We start from the raw sequence: 13,062 nt of genomic DNA on the forward strand, positions 1-13,062 counted from the left end.
AGGAAGACAAGTTATGGTCCAACTGCAATACAATGTGACAGTGGAGTAAGTTATAACTGCCACCTTCATGGGACTACAGGCAACACAACAAAATAAAGTGATCCACTCCCTTCTTCATATCTTCCAGACATGATTAGATGAGAGACTAGTCAGAAACAGAAAAGTGTTTAAACACTGGTTTTTAATTCTGTCAGCTAGGTTTGACAGTCATCTGTGATGGAATCATACAATTAATTAGGTAAAGCAGGTGCACTCAGCCTCTAATGCAGTTATGACTTACGTTATCCTCACTGACTATAACCCCCATCAGCTCTGCTCAATTAACTGAGGTTAAGCATTATAGATTATTGAGGAATTGGACAATGGTAAATCAGAATGACTTTCTCATTTTTAAAATAAAAGAAAGGTGTTTTAGAGACAAGATTAAATGGCAAGGTTTTATGGTCCCTTTCTCTGTCATATATATATTAGATGGACATATCATTAAAAATAGGGTTTATCATAGCTGAATTTAGCCACCAAAAAGTTCAGTTAGAAACCAAGCTGCTCTTTATGGAGTGACAAATAGTTATCAGAAAGAGGCAGCTGTTTCAGGAAGTGATTCATCCAAACTAGATGACAAATCACCAACCAGAGGAAGCCCTCTCTCCTTATTAGACAAAGTCTTAATGATGGATGTCATGCTCAAGTTTTATATGATCGAAGTGGAGTGAGATAAATCCAGACCTTTCTGCCCCTTACATACTCAGATGCTTGAAATTACTCATGGAAGGTATAGCAGAAGATATTCAGAGGGTATAATACCTCATTCTTCTTGAAGATACTAACCTAGTATAAAGTATTTTTCAAAATGTGGAATTTAGGTGCTAGTTATGGAGAGATGTTGAACCTTGACATTTTATGGACTTAGTACACATAAAAATATGACTATGTAAGCTGTGTCTGTGCTAGTAATACAAACACATTCAGGGAGGCACATGAGCACATCTGTACCATTAAATTGTTAAAATAATCCCTAGCTTGGCCACAGACTGTATCAGGACAGCACTTTTGTAACCACTGTGTGGTCTGTTTGTGTGTGGTAACCCTGCTGTGAAGGCTATGATAGTTTAATAGCAGCAAAAGATGTTGATCCATGCCAGATGACCTTAATGTCAGAGAATGGGCATGTTTAATTTATGAATGCATTTAAGGTTTAATCTTAGACTTTATCTATGCCCTCTTCTGCAATCTTTTCTGTACAGAACACTGACCAGAAGCAAGGCACCCCTAAAACTACAAAGCCAAGCTAATGTTGATATAATATGTCCCTCAGTAGGGTGGATGAAATGACATAATAACCAATAGTAAATGTTTTTCAATTGACTCAGAGCTTAGGCATCTGGTGAAGGTTTCTCAGGATAGCAATTTCTATGGTCTCATGCGTGGAACGATGGCTTCATCCCCCTTTATGCAGTGTGCAGTATTGGAACAATCACAGATGTTTCCCCTTGTTATTTACTGTTGCCATCTGTTCAGTGCAGGCTCCTGTTGTCCCTCCACCAACACTTAGCTCATAAACTCTTTGGACAAGCACATCTCTTTGTCTCTACGATGCTTGACCTAAAATCTATATTGCAATACGGCTAAAATAATAATAGTAATTACAGTAGTATAAATACAGACTTTAGCTGTTGGAGTCATGAAAGAGAATATTCACCTTAAATATATGTGTGTGTTTGTATTCCTCTGAAATAATCTTTCAAAAATAGAAATATAACCATATATTATCTAACTAAATACAGTAAAGTAGTACTTTTGATGGGGAATTTTTGACAAGTCAAAAAATATCACTGAATTTTATTGAGAGGATAGGAAAGTGGATAAAAATAATCAGATCATAATGAATTCACATTCTTTATAAAGCCATAACCTCTTCAAATTTAACTGAGCAAAACCAATCAGCTGCCCCTCAGATTGTCCAAACTATAATTAATTGAAATCCTGCAAAATAGTCAAAGAAAAAAAGTGAAAAACATGCATATTTTTTCTAATCTTATCAGTTCTCCCTCCAGAACAGACATAAATGACACTGACTACAAGCAATGGTTCAGGTAAATCACAATCTTTATTTTTTTGACAAAATGTATGCATGTTTTATTTGTAAAATTTAAAAATAAATCAATAGTAAAAGAAGTCTGGAGAAAAAAAAGAAGAAGTCAATGAGAATGCACTCAATTTCATACCAGCTTTAAAAAGGAATATTTAAAAGACCTGTCCAACAGTTTGATCAAACGATTCACTTGGATGGTCAAGGACTGTGAAAGATGACCTGATGCAATTCTCTAGTAAGTCGAGGATTGAACGTTATATTGCAGGTGTTTTTACATGCTGGAATAGAGCTTTAGTGCTCTGGGAGGGGCTCTGGGAAGCATCAGACAAACAGTACCTTTGTGCACTCCTTGGTAGGACACAAAGGCATGGTCAATGGTGAAACACTGGCACAGATTGCCCAGAGAGGTGGTGGATGCCCCATCCCTGGAAACATTCCAGGCCAGGCTCTGAGAAACCTCGTCTATTTGAGGATGTACCTGATCATTGCAGGAGGCTTGGATCAAATGACTTTTAAAGGTCCCTTCCAATCCAAACCGGTTTATGATTCTGATACTCTACATGTCTGCAGGACACCACACCTCTGCTATCCAGTCCTGGTGAGGAGACTAGAAGACACAGAGCTGTAGCCTTGCAGCCTCCAGACAGCTGGAGCATAACCTGTGCTGTGCTTGCCAGCTCTTCCTGTTAAGTTGAAAGGTCACAATGAGGACGGGGCTCTACAAGGTCAAAATTGGGAGCCCCTAGCATTCCCTTCAAGCCTGGTTCACACACACACATCTGCATACAGACACGCACACACGAGGGCTGTGCACAGTCTAACCCTAAGCCTACAAGTGAATGAAAAGATGAAAGGCAAATCCTAAAGTCCTTTAGCAGTCAAATGTCCATTGAAATCAATGTTATTCAATCCTGGGATGCTGACATGATGCATGCATGTAAAGAGGAGGCAATAAGTGCATCCCTTGTCCTACAGCTGGTGGATGCTAGTTCTGCCTTGGATGTTGGCTTAATTCATAGCATTTGAAGACTGGCCAGGGATGACAGGGCAAAAAATACAGTATTTTCTTCACTCAGATTTGCAGAGAAGGGATGAGAGGGTGTGCTCAGTGACTTAATCTATAATACAGAGGAGCCACAGGGCAACCGTGAATTGGGCCTTCAAGGAGCCACTTCTGCATGAGGACTGAAGGGAAGGAACACCAAGACCTGGTCTGGAAGATTCTGTGTCACTGCTGCCTTTTTGAACTGTTACAGGTTGCTGTTGTCAGCCCCTGATGGGTGGCTCACAGGGAATTGCCATCAGGTTGTATTTCCCTTTTTTTTCTTCAGGGATACTTTCAGTTTCTGCCACAAACTATCCTTCCTCTTCATTTTCTTCTCTACTGTAGGCAGTGAGGACTCTTTCCTTCGGATTTCCCTCACTAGTCCATGAAAGACATCATCAATGTAGAAGCGGAGGGCAGCTGAAGTCTCAAAAAAGGAGCAGGAGTATTCTCTGGCTAAGCTCATACCTTCTTCTGTCGAGACCTACAAGGAAAAGTCCACAAGTGTCAGCTAATGCACAGAACATGAATCAACATGAGGACATTACAATAAAGTCTGACTTTTTTGGATATTGCAAATCGCCCACTTTTAATTCTACAGGAATATATTCTAACAATACCCCACAAAGAAGATTCAAGAGTGAAAGGATCAGATTGAACCCATGAGATGTTTGAACAGAGCATCCTGACAATATTAATGTGCTCATTTATCTTATTTTCCTAATTTTGATGCACATTTTTTTTTTTTTTTCCCCCCAGGCATTTTCTCTCTTTAGCACAGTAATCCTGTATAGTTTGATAGTGCTAGTATCTGTATTCCACAGGCTGGAATGGGTGGCCAAAGGGACTTACACAGAAATAAGGTCCTAGAAAATCACTGTTTGGCGCTAACCTAATCCTGGAGGTAGCTTGACTCCTTAAACACACCAGCTTTCATACTCGAAGATTTTTTAGCGATATTAATTTCTGAGCATGCCTTTAAGTGTTTTGGCTAGTAATCCTATCACTTAGCTTATGTCTGAGCTGCGTGAAGATCCAAAATATATTTGTTTTTCAGCTCATCTTCCCCTAGTGGACTTGTTTACTGAAGAATATGGAGAGAACATGGAGGAAATGTGTCTTTGTATTTTGAGGAGCTGTACAGAGAGAAATCACTATGAAGCTAGAATTTGCCTGAATTTTGAAACAGGGATCTTCTTCCTAAAATTTCCATGTTGGGTATGTCTTGGCATTTGACCTGCCAGCCTGCTAAATGGAAGCGTGCTTAACCTGCTTATTATTGTGTGGTTTAAATAGAGTTTAAATGTTTACCATAAGGAGTACCAGTGCCTACCACTTAAGTACTTTTTGCACTTTGGGAGCTCATCCAGTAGCATTAGCAAGTCTGCAGTAGAACAAGGAGCAAACCCTCTGAGCATCTAAATCTTAAGTTAGCTTTCTAGCCAGTAAATTAACTTTCCAGACAGTTCTATCTTTTCTGTATTTGAACATAAAACTGAATGAAAGAAACATATGAATGAAATGTTTGGTGTATATTCAAATTCTAATGAATGTCTTCATTTGTATTTAGATATCATTATTCACGCAAGTAACTTTCTAGCCATCTGGATAAAAAGGTAAAAAAAGGTACTTTCAGACAGCCTTGTGAAAGGGTAGATACTAAGTTATTAAAAGTCTCAATCACTACAGTTTTTGTTTTTCTTATTTCTACCTTCATATATCAATGTGCCATTTGTGTTTGCCAGGTAAATGAAGTCTGATGTTCCAAGATACAACCAAAACCTGTCAAACTTACAATGAGAAAAGTGTCTTTTATGACAAAGTTATGATATCACCATGCATTTTTTTCTATCTATGTGTAAAGCTGGACACAGAGAGGAACAGGATTTTGAATGAAACAGGAAATCAGTTAATTCCAGCCTGGAGGTAAATCTACACCAAATATATACCCACTTAATGCCGAGCAGGGAATTCTTCCCCATCACTTTTGCATTGAGTTGCAAACTTTGTAACATTAGTAGGATAATTTGTCTGTGCTACAGGTATCATCTTACTATAATTAAGAATACTGTAAGGGTAAGCAGGTAGGTTGTGTGCCAGCCTGCATATACTCACTGACAAAATGAAAGATTGTTACCACTTTCCAACTGGTATAATTGCCAACCTCTGGCAAACAGAGATGGGTAGCAATATGGTGCTTGTTTTTCTCTGGGCAGCTGTGTAAGCAAAATACCTGATTCAACATGTCTATTGGGCACTATTGAGAAATTGATTGTCTGCATAGAAGACTATTTTGGTCTTTTTTTGATATTATGAACACTTTTTTTCTTTGCTATGCCTTGCTTGAGCTGTAGAGGTGTTTTTTAATTTTATTTTGTTAGAGACACTGCAGTTCTGAACAAATGATTACATAGAGCTGTAGTTTAAGTGGAGATTTCATACATTCATTGCCAAAAAGACAAAAAAAAAAAAAAAAAAAAGAAAAGAACATAAATTGAAACATCCTCATGTTAAAGAATGGTAGGTTAAATCTAATTAGGATACAAAACCATAAATTCTCAAGTATTAAAAATTACCTTTTCCTTCCTTTGTCCACTCCTCTTTTGTTTCACTCTTTTTTTTTTTTCTCTTTTTTTAGTCTTTTCTAGTATCAAAATTATATTTTTTTTCCCGCCCACAAGGAAGAACAACTGCAGGGAAGACATGCTATGCTACTTAATGAAACCAGACTGCTAAGAGCAGAGAGAACTGGAGAATACTCAGGAGAAATAAATTGTGCAGAAAAACATCCTCCTAGTCTCTATGTGGCTAGAGGCTTGTAACATGGCCAAATTTGGCTGGATTTCCATAAAAAGCAGTAAAGTTTGGTTTTAGACTCCAGAGTTTCCAGCCAAATTACAGAGACAACATTGAAGTTATTAATGGTAATTGTTTGTTTCAAAGCATGATATTTTTCTTAAATCTTGCCCTAAGGAACTGATTAACTGCTCTAGTAAAATTTTATGAACTAATTCAGCATGAGGAGGACACCTGGCAAAAACAATCTCAGGACATTTAGTTGAAGCTTCAAGGCTTAAAACTGGTTTCTCTGAAATCTAATGTTGTCATAATTACCACTACCGCTTCCAGCACCAATTAAAATAAAATAATTTAATTAATCTGTTTGCTGAAGAAACTGTAAATATAGAGAGATGTCTAGAGGAAAAATAGATATTCTTCATTTCAGTTCATAATTCAGTCAAGGGGTTAGACACCTATGCAATGAGAAACAAGGGATAAAGCCCTTGATGAGGTCACTCATCAAGGACTCCCACATAATTCCAGGGATTTACCTTGTTCCCATCTTATTGCCAGAATAGAAACTATATCATAGAAATCCATCCCAAATCTGCAGAGCCCAGGGACTTGTTGACAAATTACAGCTTCCAGGGGCCTCTATCAGAGCAAGATACGATCTGTCAGCTTGACACAGACTGACAGGTTAGGGAGAGAGGTCATTCTATTGAATATATATCTAGGAAGCAGAGCTTTGTATCTCATTTTTCGAGTAACCCTCTGTGATTGAATTTGGCATTGTTTTCCAGAGTATAATTCTAGTTATATTGATTCCAATTTAGCTCATTCCTTTGCTGGTAAATCTAAAGAAGGGAATGAAGTAGGAAGACTGGTGTAACAGTGATAATGAAAAATGAAAATCTAAGAGCTGGTTGAAGCTTCCTGAGTTTGATTCAAACTTTAAAAACTGGAATTGTCTGAGTCAGGACTTACAGAAGCAGGTCATGAAGCTCTCAGTATTGCCAAAGAGCAAGACCCCCCCCAGAATGACACATCCACAGAATGGACAATGAAGCTTTATGAATATGATGTGTGAGCCCCAGCAGAATAGTCTTTTCATGTTTTCCTTGCAAATTGAATGGTTCTGAGTGCACGTTTTGTTACATGTGAGTTGAGAGGGAAGATATACCAGCTAAAACACCATGTGGACTGTAGGCTGAATTTGAGATTTTTTCTTCCCTGGATAGTTCAAGGCAGCTGGAACGCAGCACAACTTCATACAAACAGGAAGTATTCCCTGGCTACAAACCACATTTTACAGTATTAAGATTCTGTTTGTGGCTTTTGCAAACCTCCTCTGGAAAATTACAAGTGAGATTAAATGTAATGCTGACAGCCTGTGAAAGCCATGATGGATGAGCTGCCATCTTTAAGACAGCCAGTTCCCGCTAAGGTCAGCTCCTGCATGACCAAAAGAAGAACACAAAGCCACTCTGGCTGGATGGTGGGTGGGGAGGCACTGGCAATCATTGGCCCCCATAGGCAGAACATAAAAGTGTCTGATTCTGAAAAGGAAAGTACAAAGAAACTAAACAGATCAGATTATTTTGTGTTCAGCTCTGTCTCTCCTTTGGTTAGGCAGCAACAGAAGCATCCCAAAGTAGATTTCATTGGAAGATTGTATTAGTAGAGTTAACGGCATCACCTTGGTTGAGCTAGTGGTGGTCTCCATGCAGGAAAGTAATGTGTTTCCACCAGTGCATCTAATTCCTGCAACAGCATGTTCTATTTGTTCTCCTTCAGCTGAATTTTCCAGCTTTTCCCCTGTGATTGAGACCTTCATGTTGCCATGGAGAGGTCTGAAGGCTGCAGGTATAGTACGAAGACTTACAATGACTCTCCTAAATTTTTGTTAAGACATCCACCCTGGAAATCCTCATTAACTTTAGAGTGGGAAAGAGAGTGATAATTATGCATCAAAAAACCTTATTCTGTGAATATTTTCACTGAAGACATGAGGTCTTGATCACTAATCAGAGACAGAAGGGAACACATGTTGCTGAACAGAGTGCTCATCTAAATCCCACTGAGGATAACAGGAGGAATTCCAGTAGTTTTTGATCAAGCTCTGTGTTTTTGATAGGCAATAACTTATGTGAGCTGAAAAAACAACAGTTTAAGAAGATAGGGAAGGAATCAGCATCTTGAGCAGCCTTGTTTGCACCACTGTGGTGTTTTCAGCCTCCCCTGGGCCACTTGGGAGCTGGGTACCCAGTCAAACAGGCATGTTGGAGAAAAATTACCATTATGCAAGTGAAGTGAGTCGAGATGTGAAGGCAATCCCTCTGTGCTGTCAGAGCTCCTACCATATGGAAAAGATGACCTTCTATGTGAGAGAAAGGTAGCAATGATCAGTTACTTCTGGCAACCTAACACGCCTACTACTTGGATCATAGCCTGAGCAAGATGGTACGAGGACCTTGCAACCTGAAAAGTTCTGTACATAAATAAATGTTGGGAAGCACCAGAAATTTCCTCATCCTAATTTTGACTAGAGTAGAAATCTACTGGCCAAAAGTCAATGATCTCGTGACCCTGTAAGTAGCAATCCTAAAGTGAGACCCTTTGTGCTCCCTGGATCACAGTAGGCTGTGATCACAGTCTCCCTCTGACAGGATGCTGCCAGGGCTGATTTCACAAAATTGGTGAATTGCCCATTGAGAATGTCACATTACAGTGAGTCATTCACTAAACTTGAGAGAGAAATTTTAGTAATAGATATACGTACATGTATATTATATCTATATACTGCTCCCTGGTGTGTGTATGACTTTTAACCCTGCATGTATGTGTTTCACCCCCATATCTATGTGTGTGCATATGTGTATATGATTTCTCTCTTTTGTAGGTATAGTGTGACTCTGCTATCATCAAATCTCTAATCAAGTCACTGTATTGACTATAACAAATCTCATTGAATTCTTTTAAATCACTGAATCACCTGTCAATTAAGTGTCATTAGAAAACATATATTAATCTTGTGACCAACCTCAATAAATTTCAAATTTTTGCTAAACCCAAATAGTGTTATAATCCACGAATGACAACTGCAGTAAATGAGAAAAGGAGTAGGAACAGCCACAAGTACTCTGAATGATGTCTAGAACAGATCCATGTGCTTTTGCTTTACCTCTGGCGGACTTTTTTCTGTTTCCAAACAGACACCATTACACAAAACAAGAACCAGATGCCAGTTTGTGTATTAGCATCTGGATATCCGTTTAGAGACAGGCAAGCAATCTAGAATCTAGGTTCTCTTTCGATCACAGTCCATGATATGCATCTGGAAAGTGAATGCTATCCCACACAATAAAAAGCAAAAAATTGTTATTGCCTATCTGATATGAAAGATTTTTTTTTTTTAGTCCCAGCACTGACCATGGAGTTTATCCTGAAGGCACTCCCACAGAGCACCTGTGATATTTCCTCATTAGTGTTGAATGACAATCAGGACTGATCAATTTTCAGTAGCCTTAGTTCACCACTCTGTGTCTAAGGTACCCAGATGAAACCAGGTGGCTCCTGGCCAACCAGTACTGATAAGCATCAAGGACCTACCCAGTAATTTGGACAAAAACAAGCTCTATATTTTGATATATAGGACTGAGTCCAGTGAAGCCTGAGCTGAGTGTTCCTATATTGCCACCTGCCTTTCCTAGAGCCGAAGGCTTTCACTGTAAACATTTGATTCTATTTTTGACAAACGTGCAACCCAAGCCACTAACCCAAAAGCAAATCTATTATACCTATGTCACTTTGACAGTTATTCATTTTTTCCTTGGACAAGTGTTGTATCAACAGGCATGGTGGTAGAGACTTTCCACAGGCTAGTATGAGGAGCTTTCCAAGTGTGAAATGCTATTGTTCAGGTCAAAGCTCAAATACTTGGATATTACAGCAGTGGCTGGGGTTGAAAACCTGAGCAGAACCAGATAAAACAGAAAAATCAATCTTTCTGTCTTTTTAAGACAAGGAGCACTGTTGTTATTTGTTCACATAATATTTTTCATGGAATATTCTTTAAAAAGAAGGAAAAAATGTTTCATGCCCTTTTACCCTTATTCTCTTGCTTCAAATATTTACATTTATAAACTGCCTATCTTATTCCTATCACTGAGCAATGACATGCCTGAAACGAGGGGGAAAAAACAAGATCAAGTGGAAATCAATTCAGGCTGAAGGCTTTGTGAGTAACCACTGTTTCCTTTTTGTGGCCAGACATTCAATACGACTCTGTTTCAGGTTTAAACAAATGCATACAAAGTGCAAAAGTAAAACAAAAATCCTCAGTGTTAAACTCTGCAGTTTCCATCACCCTCAACCAAACATTCTGTTTTGTTTCAGAATTTTAAATGAATTTTAAAGTGAATTATGATTTAAAAAATATAATGTTGAAACTTTTTCTTCTGCAAACATAAGCATATTAACCTATATGTATAATCCTATTTGCAAATGTATACACTTCAGTTACCAATTTGATTTGGTGAAAATTCCATTAGAATTCAGAACTAGTTTCTGCTGACACAAAATAGCATTTTTCATCCAATCAAACATGTGCACCTTATTTTTCTCCTTAGTCCCTGGGGAAGCAGACACCTATTTTCAGCAGTCTGAGAAGCAAATGAGTAACATGCTGCAGAAATGTGAGAGGAGAATTTCATGTCAACATCATTACTCTTAAATCCGTTTGGAAGTCTTCAGAAGTAATTAGTTGAACGAAACCCACTTCAACTTCATGGCAGACAGTTCTGCAGGCTCAGCTTTGCCAGCTTTCTAGATTACAAGGCTAGATGAGATAAAAGCTGCCATTCAATTAATCATTGGTGTAAGGGTATTTCAATTAGTTCTGTTCCTCTTTCTCTGTCCCAGAGTTACTTGACAGAAGGTGTGTTACAAGAGTTTTTCCTGTTTTCCTTCCTGCCTTGCCACTCTGTGATACTTTTTACTGGTTTCACACTTAAGAATTATTGGTGACCAAAATGGGACCTAGCATGAATGGCTATGACTGTAGACAGGATTAGCAGAAGAGAAGATGCGTTCTAGCTGTGTGAATTTATGCCCTGACAGACTGGTTGGTCTAGAAATAGCTCATCACACAGTACTATGCATCTCACATCCTGAGCTTTTCCAACTTCTGTACGTACCTGCATAACAGAGGCTTAGGTATTCTTTCCTTTCCCCTCTAACCTCACCTTTGCATTTGGTCAGGAAGGAAAACGAGGCTTTAACAATGCAGAAAATACTAAGACTGCCAGGAGCTTCTGTGATGAGCTTCGTGGCTTATTTTCAAGAGGCAGAGTATGAAGACTGTGGAATTATAAAGTTAATTTGCTTATTTTTTAAAGAAAAACTGGATATTAGTCTTTCAAAAAATTAAATGTCTAGACAAAACCAGAGACATTCATCTGTCTCAAATTAAGCATTTCTTATCTGGTTAGTCACTAATTCAGGATGTGAAACACAGCTTAAATTCCCTCTTTGAGCTAGTAAGAATCGTACTCTCACTCAATCCAAGGGAAGTCCAAATTATTGAGAACTGATAAAGTAATCTGATGAAGCGTCACTGAACACTTATTCTTACACTCTTCACTGCTGATCATTGTTAGGCTACATTTTTTCTGCTAGGTCATTGCTATACTCTTACATGAAAACGTTAAGCTATCAGTTGCTATTTCATTAAATGCGTTTGTCTCACTCTTTTTCATATGAAAAAATTTGGATCGAATGCTAATTCATACTTGAACACTTTCTGGAGATTTTTAGTATCTTTTGTGATGGAGATTACTGCCTTACACTGATTTCAGTCTGGTCTTTTTCTCAACTTTGGATTTTCTTTTTACTCACTTTGAATCCTCAGTATCTTTGTAACACAAAAGCTATGCTTCCAGGTAATTTCATTCCTGCTTTGGGCAAATGTTTTGAGTAGAGAGAAACATTATCTACAGAGTTGCCTAGTTGCAAAGCAAATGAAACACAAGAGGCTCCTAGGTCTTTTTTTTCCAACTTGTGATAATGTCACTTCACTATTTCACAGATGCAATGCTAAATAATTAAATCAACATCTCATCTCACATAAAAAGCGCTAAGGAATTGGGGTGATGTCTGCAGATTAGACTCCAAAGTTGTTCTATACTACAGATTGTTGGCTTTGTCTTGTCAAAAGCAAGACTGATGAGTGGGTTACAGTATCTTTATACCAGGAAATATTTCTAGAGAGATGGCCTCGGGATCTGACTGAATTGAATACTCAAAGCCACATGATCTTGCATCAGTCAGCAATAGTTCTGGGACTAATTTGAAGAGAATGTGGAAGTGTTAAATCCTTAGCATCAGTCTTCATGATGAACAAGTGCAGATCAATTGCTCAAAGCATTTTTCAGAGATCTGACAATTTTCTAAATTGTCCATCATCTTTAAAGGTACTTTGATTGCAATGCTCAGCTGAAGACCTTGATGGCCATAAAATGGTTGCAAAAAGTAGAAGTTTCTACATCCATTCAACTTGGAACTTTCACAGGAAGACACCAGGTTTTGTAGGGGGAAAAAAAAACCAAAAAACAAAAAACAAACAAAACACCTGGAATTGCAGTTTTAAGTTCACAGGAAATTAAAATATTTCCAATTTTTTGCAAGCAACAACAAAAAAATCAATTATCTGCTAACAACAGATAGTTACTGAAAGAATTCTGCATGAAAGAAGTTGCAAAGGTACATTTTAGGTTTTCTGTTTGTTTGTTTGTTTCGTTTTGGTTTTTAAAGCAAATAAAAAGTTAGTAATGATGAACTCTTATTTTAACAGTGCAAGTGATTTCTATTTTTTTTTGACAACAAGTTAACTGTCAGTTCAATAGAGCAGCCTCCAATTTTTTATCTACCCATGGACTGGGGCAGGCTGTTTCCATTCATGTGTTAGACATTGAAATTCTGCTAATCACTTGAATTCAGTTCTTCATTAAGACTCAGGCACTAAGCAGATTCAGTACCGAGTAAATACACCTAATAGCTGGCAGTCTATGCAAATATCTCTGTCATTATATTACTTTGAAGATGGGAGTAACACAGCCTCTGACAACAATATTTTGTCCTTAAA

At 38.0% G+C, this 13,062-nt stretch overlaps 1 protein-coding gene across 1 annotated transcript in view; it reads right to left on the reverse strand.

The window, feature by feature from the left end:
* Window positions 1-3,393: 3,393 nt before the first annotated feature.
* The window catches only part of RIT2 (Ras like without CAAX 2), a gene marked incomplete at both ends in the record, with an annotated part of 196,019 nt that continues 186,350 nt past the window's right edge, over window positions 3,394-13,062 (reverse strand). Inside the window, one exon of the mRNA XM_082075228.1 lies at window positions 3,394-3,621. Coding sequence (XP_081931354.1) covers window positions 3,394-3,621 — 228 coding nt within the window. The remainder of the gene's footprint in view (window positions 3,622-13,062) is intronic.

The sequence above is a fragment of the Streptopelia decaocto genome, assembly GCF_964273445.1.
Source record: "Streptopelia decaocto genome assembly, chromosome: Z".
Lineage (NCBI taxonomy): Eukaryota > Metazoa > Chordata > Aves > Columbiformes > Columbidae > Streptopelia > Streptopelia decaocto.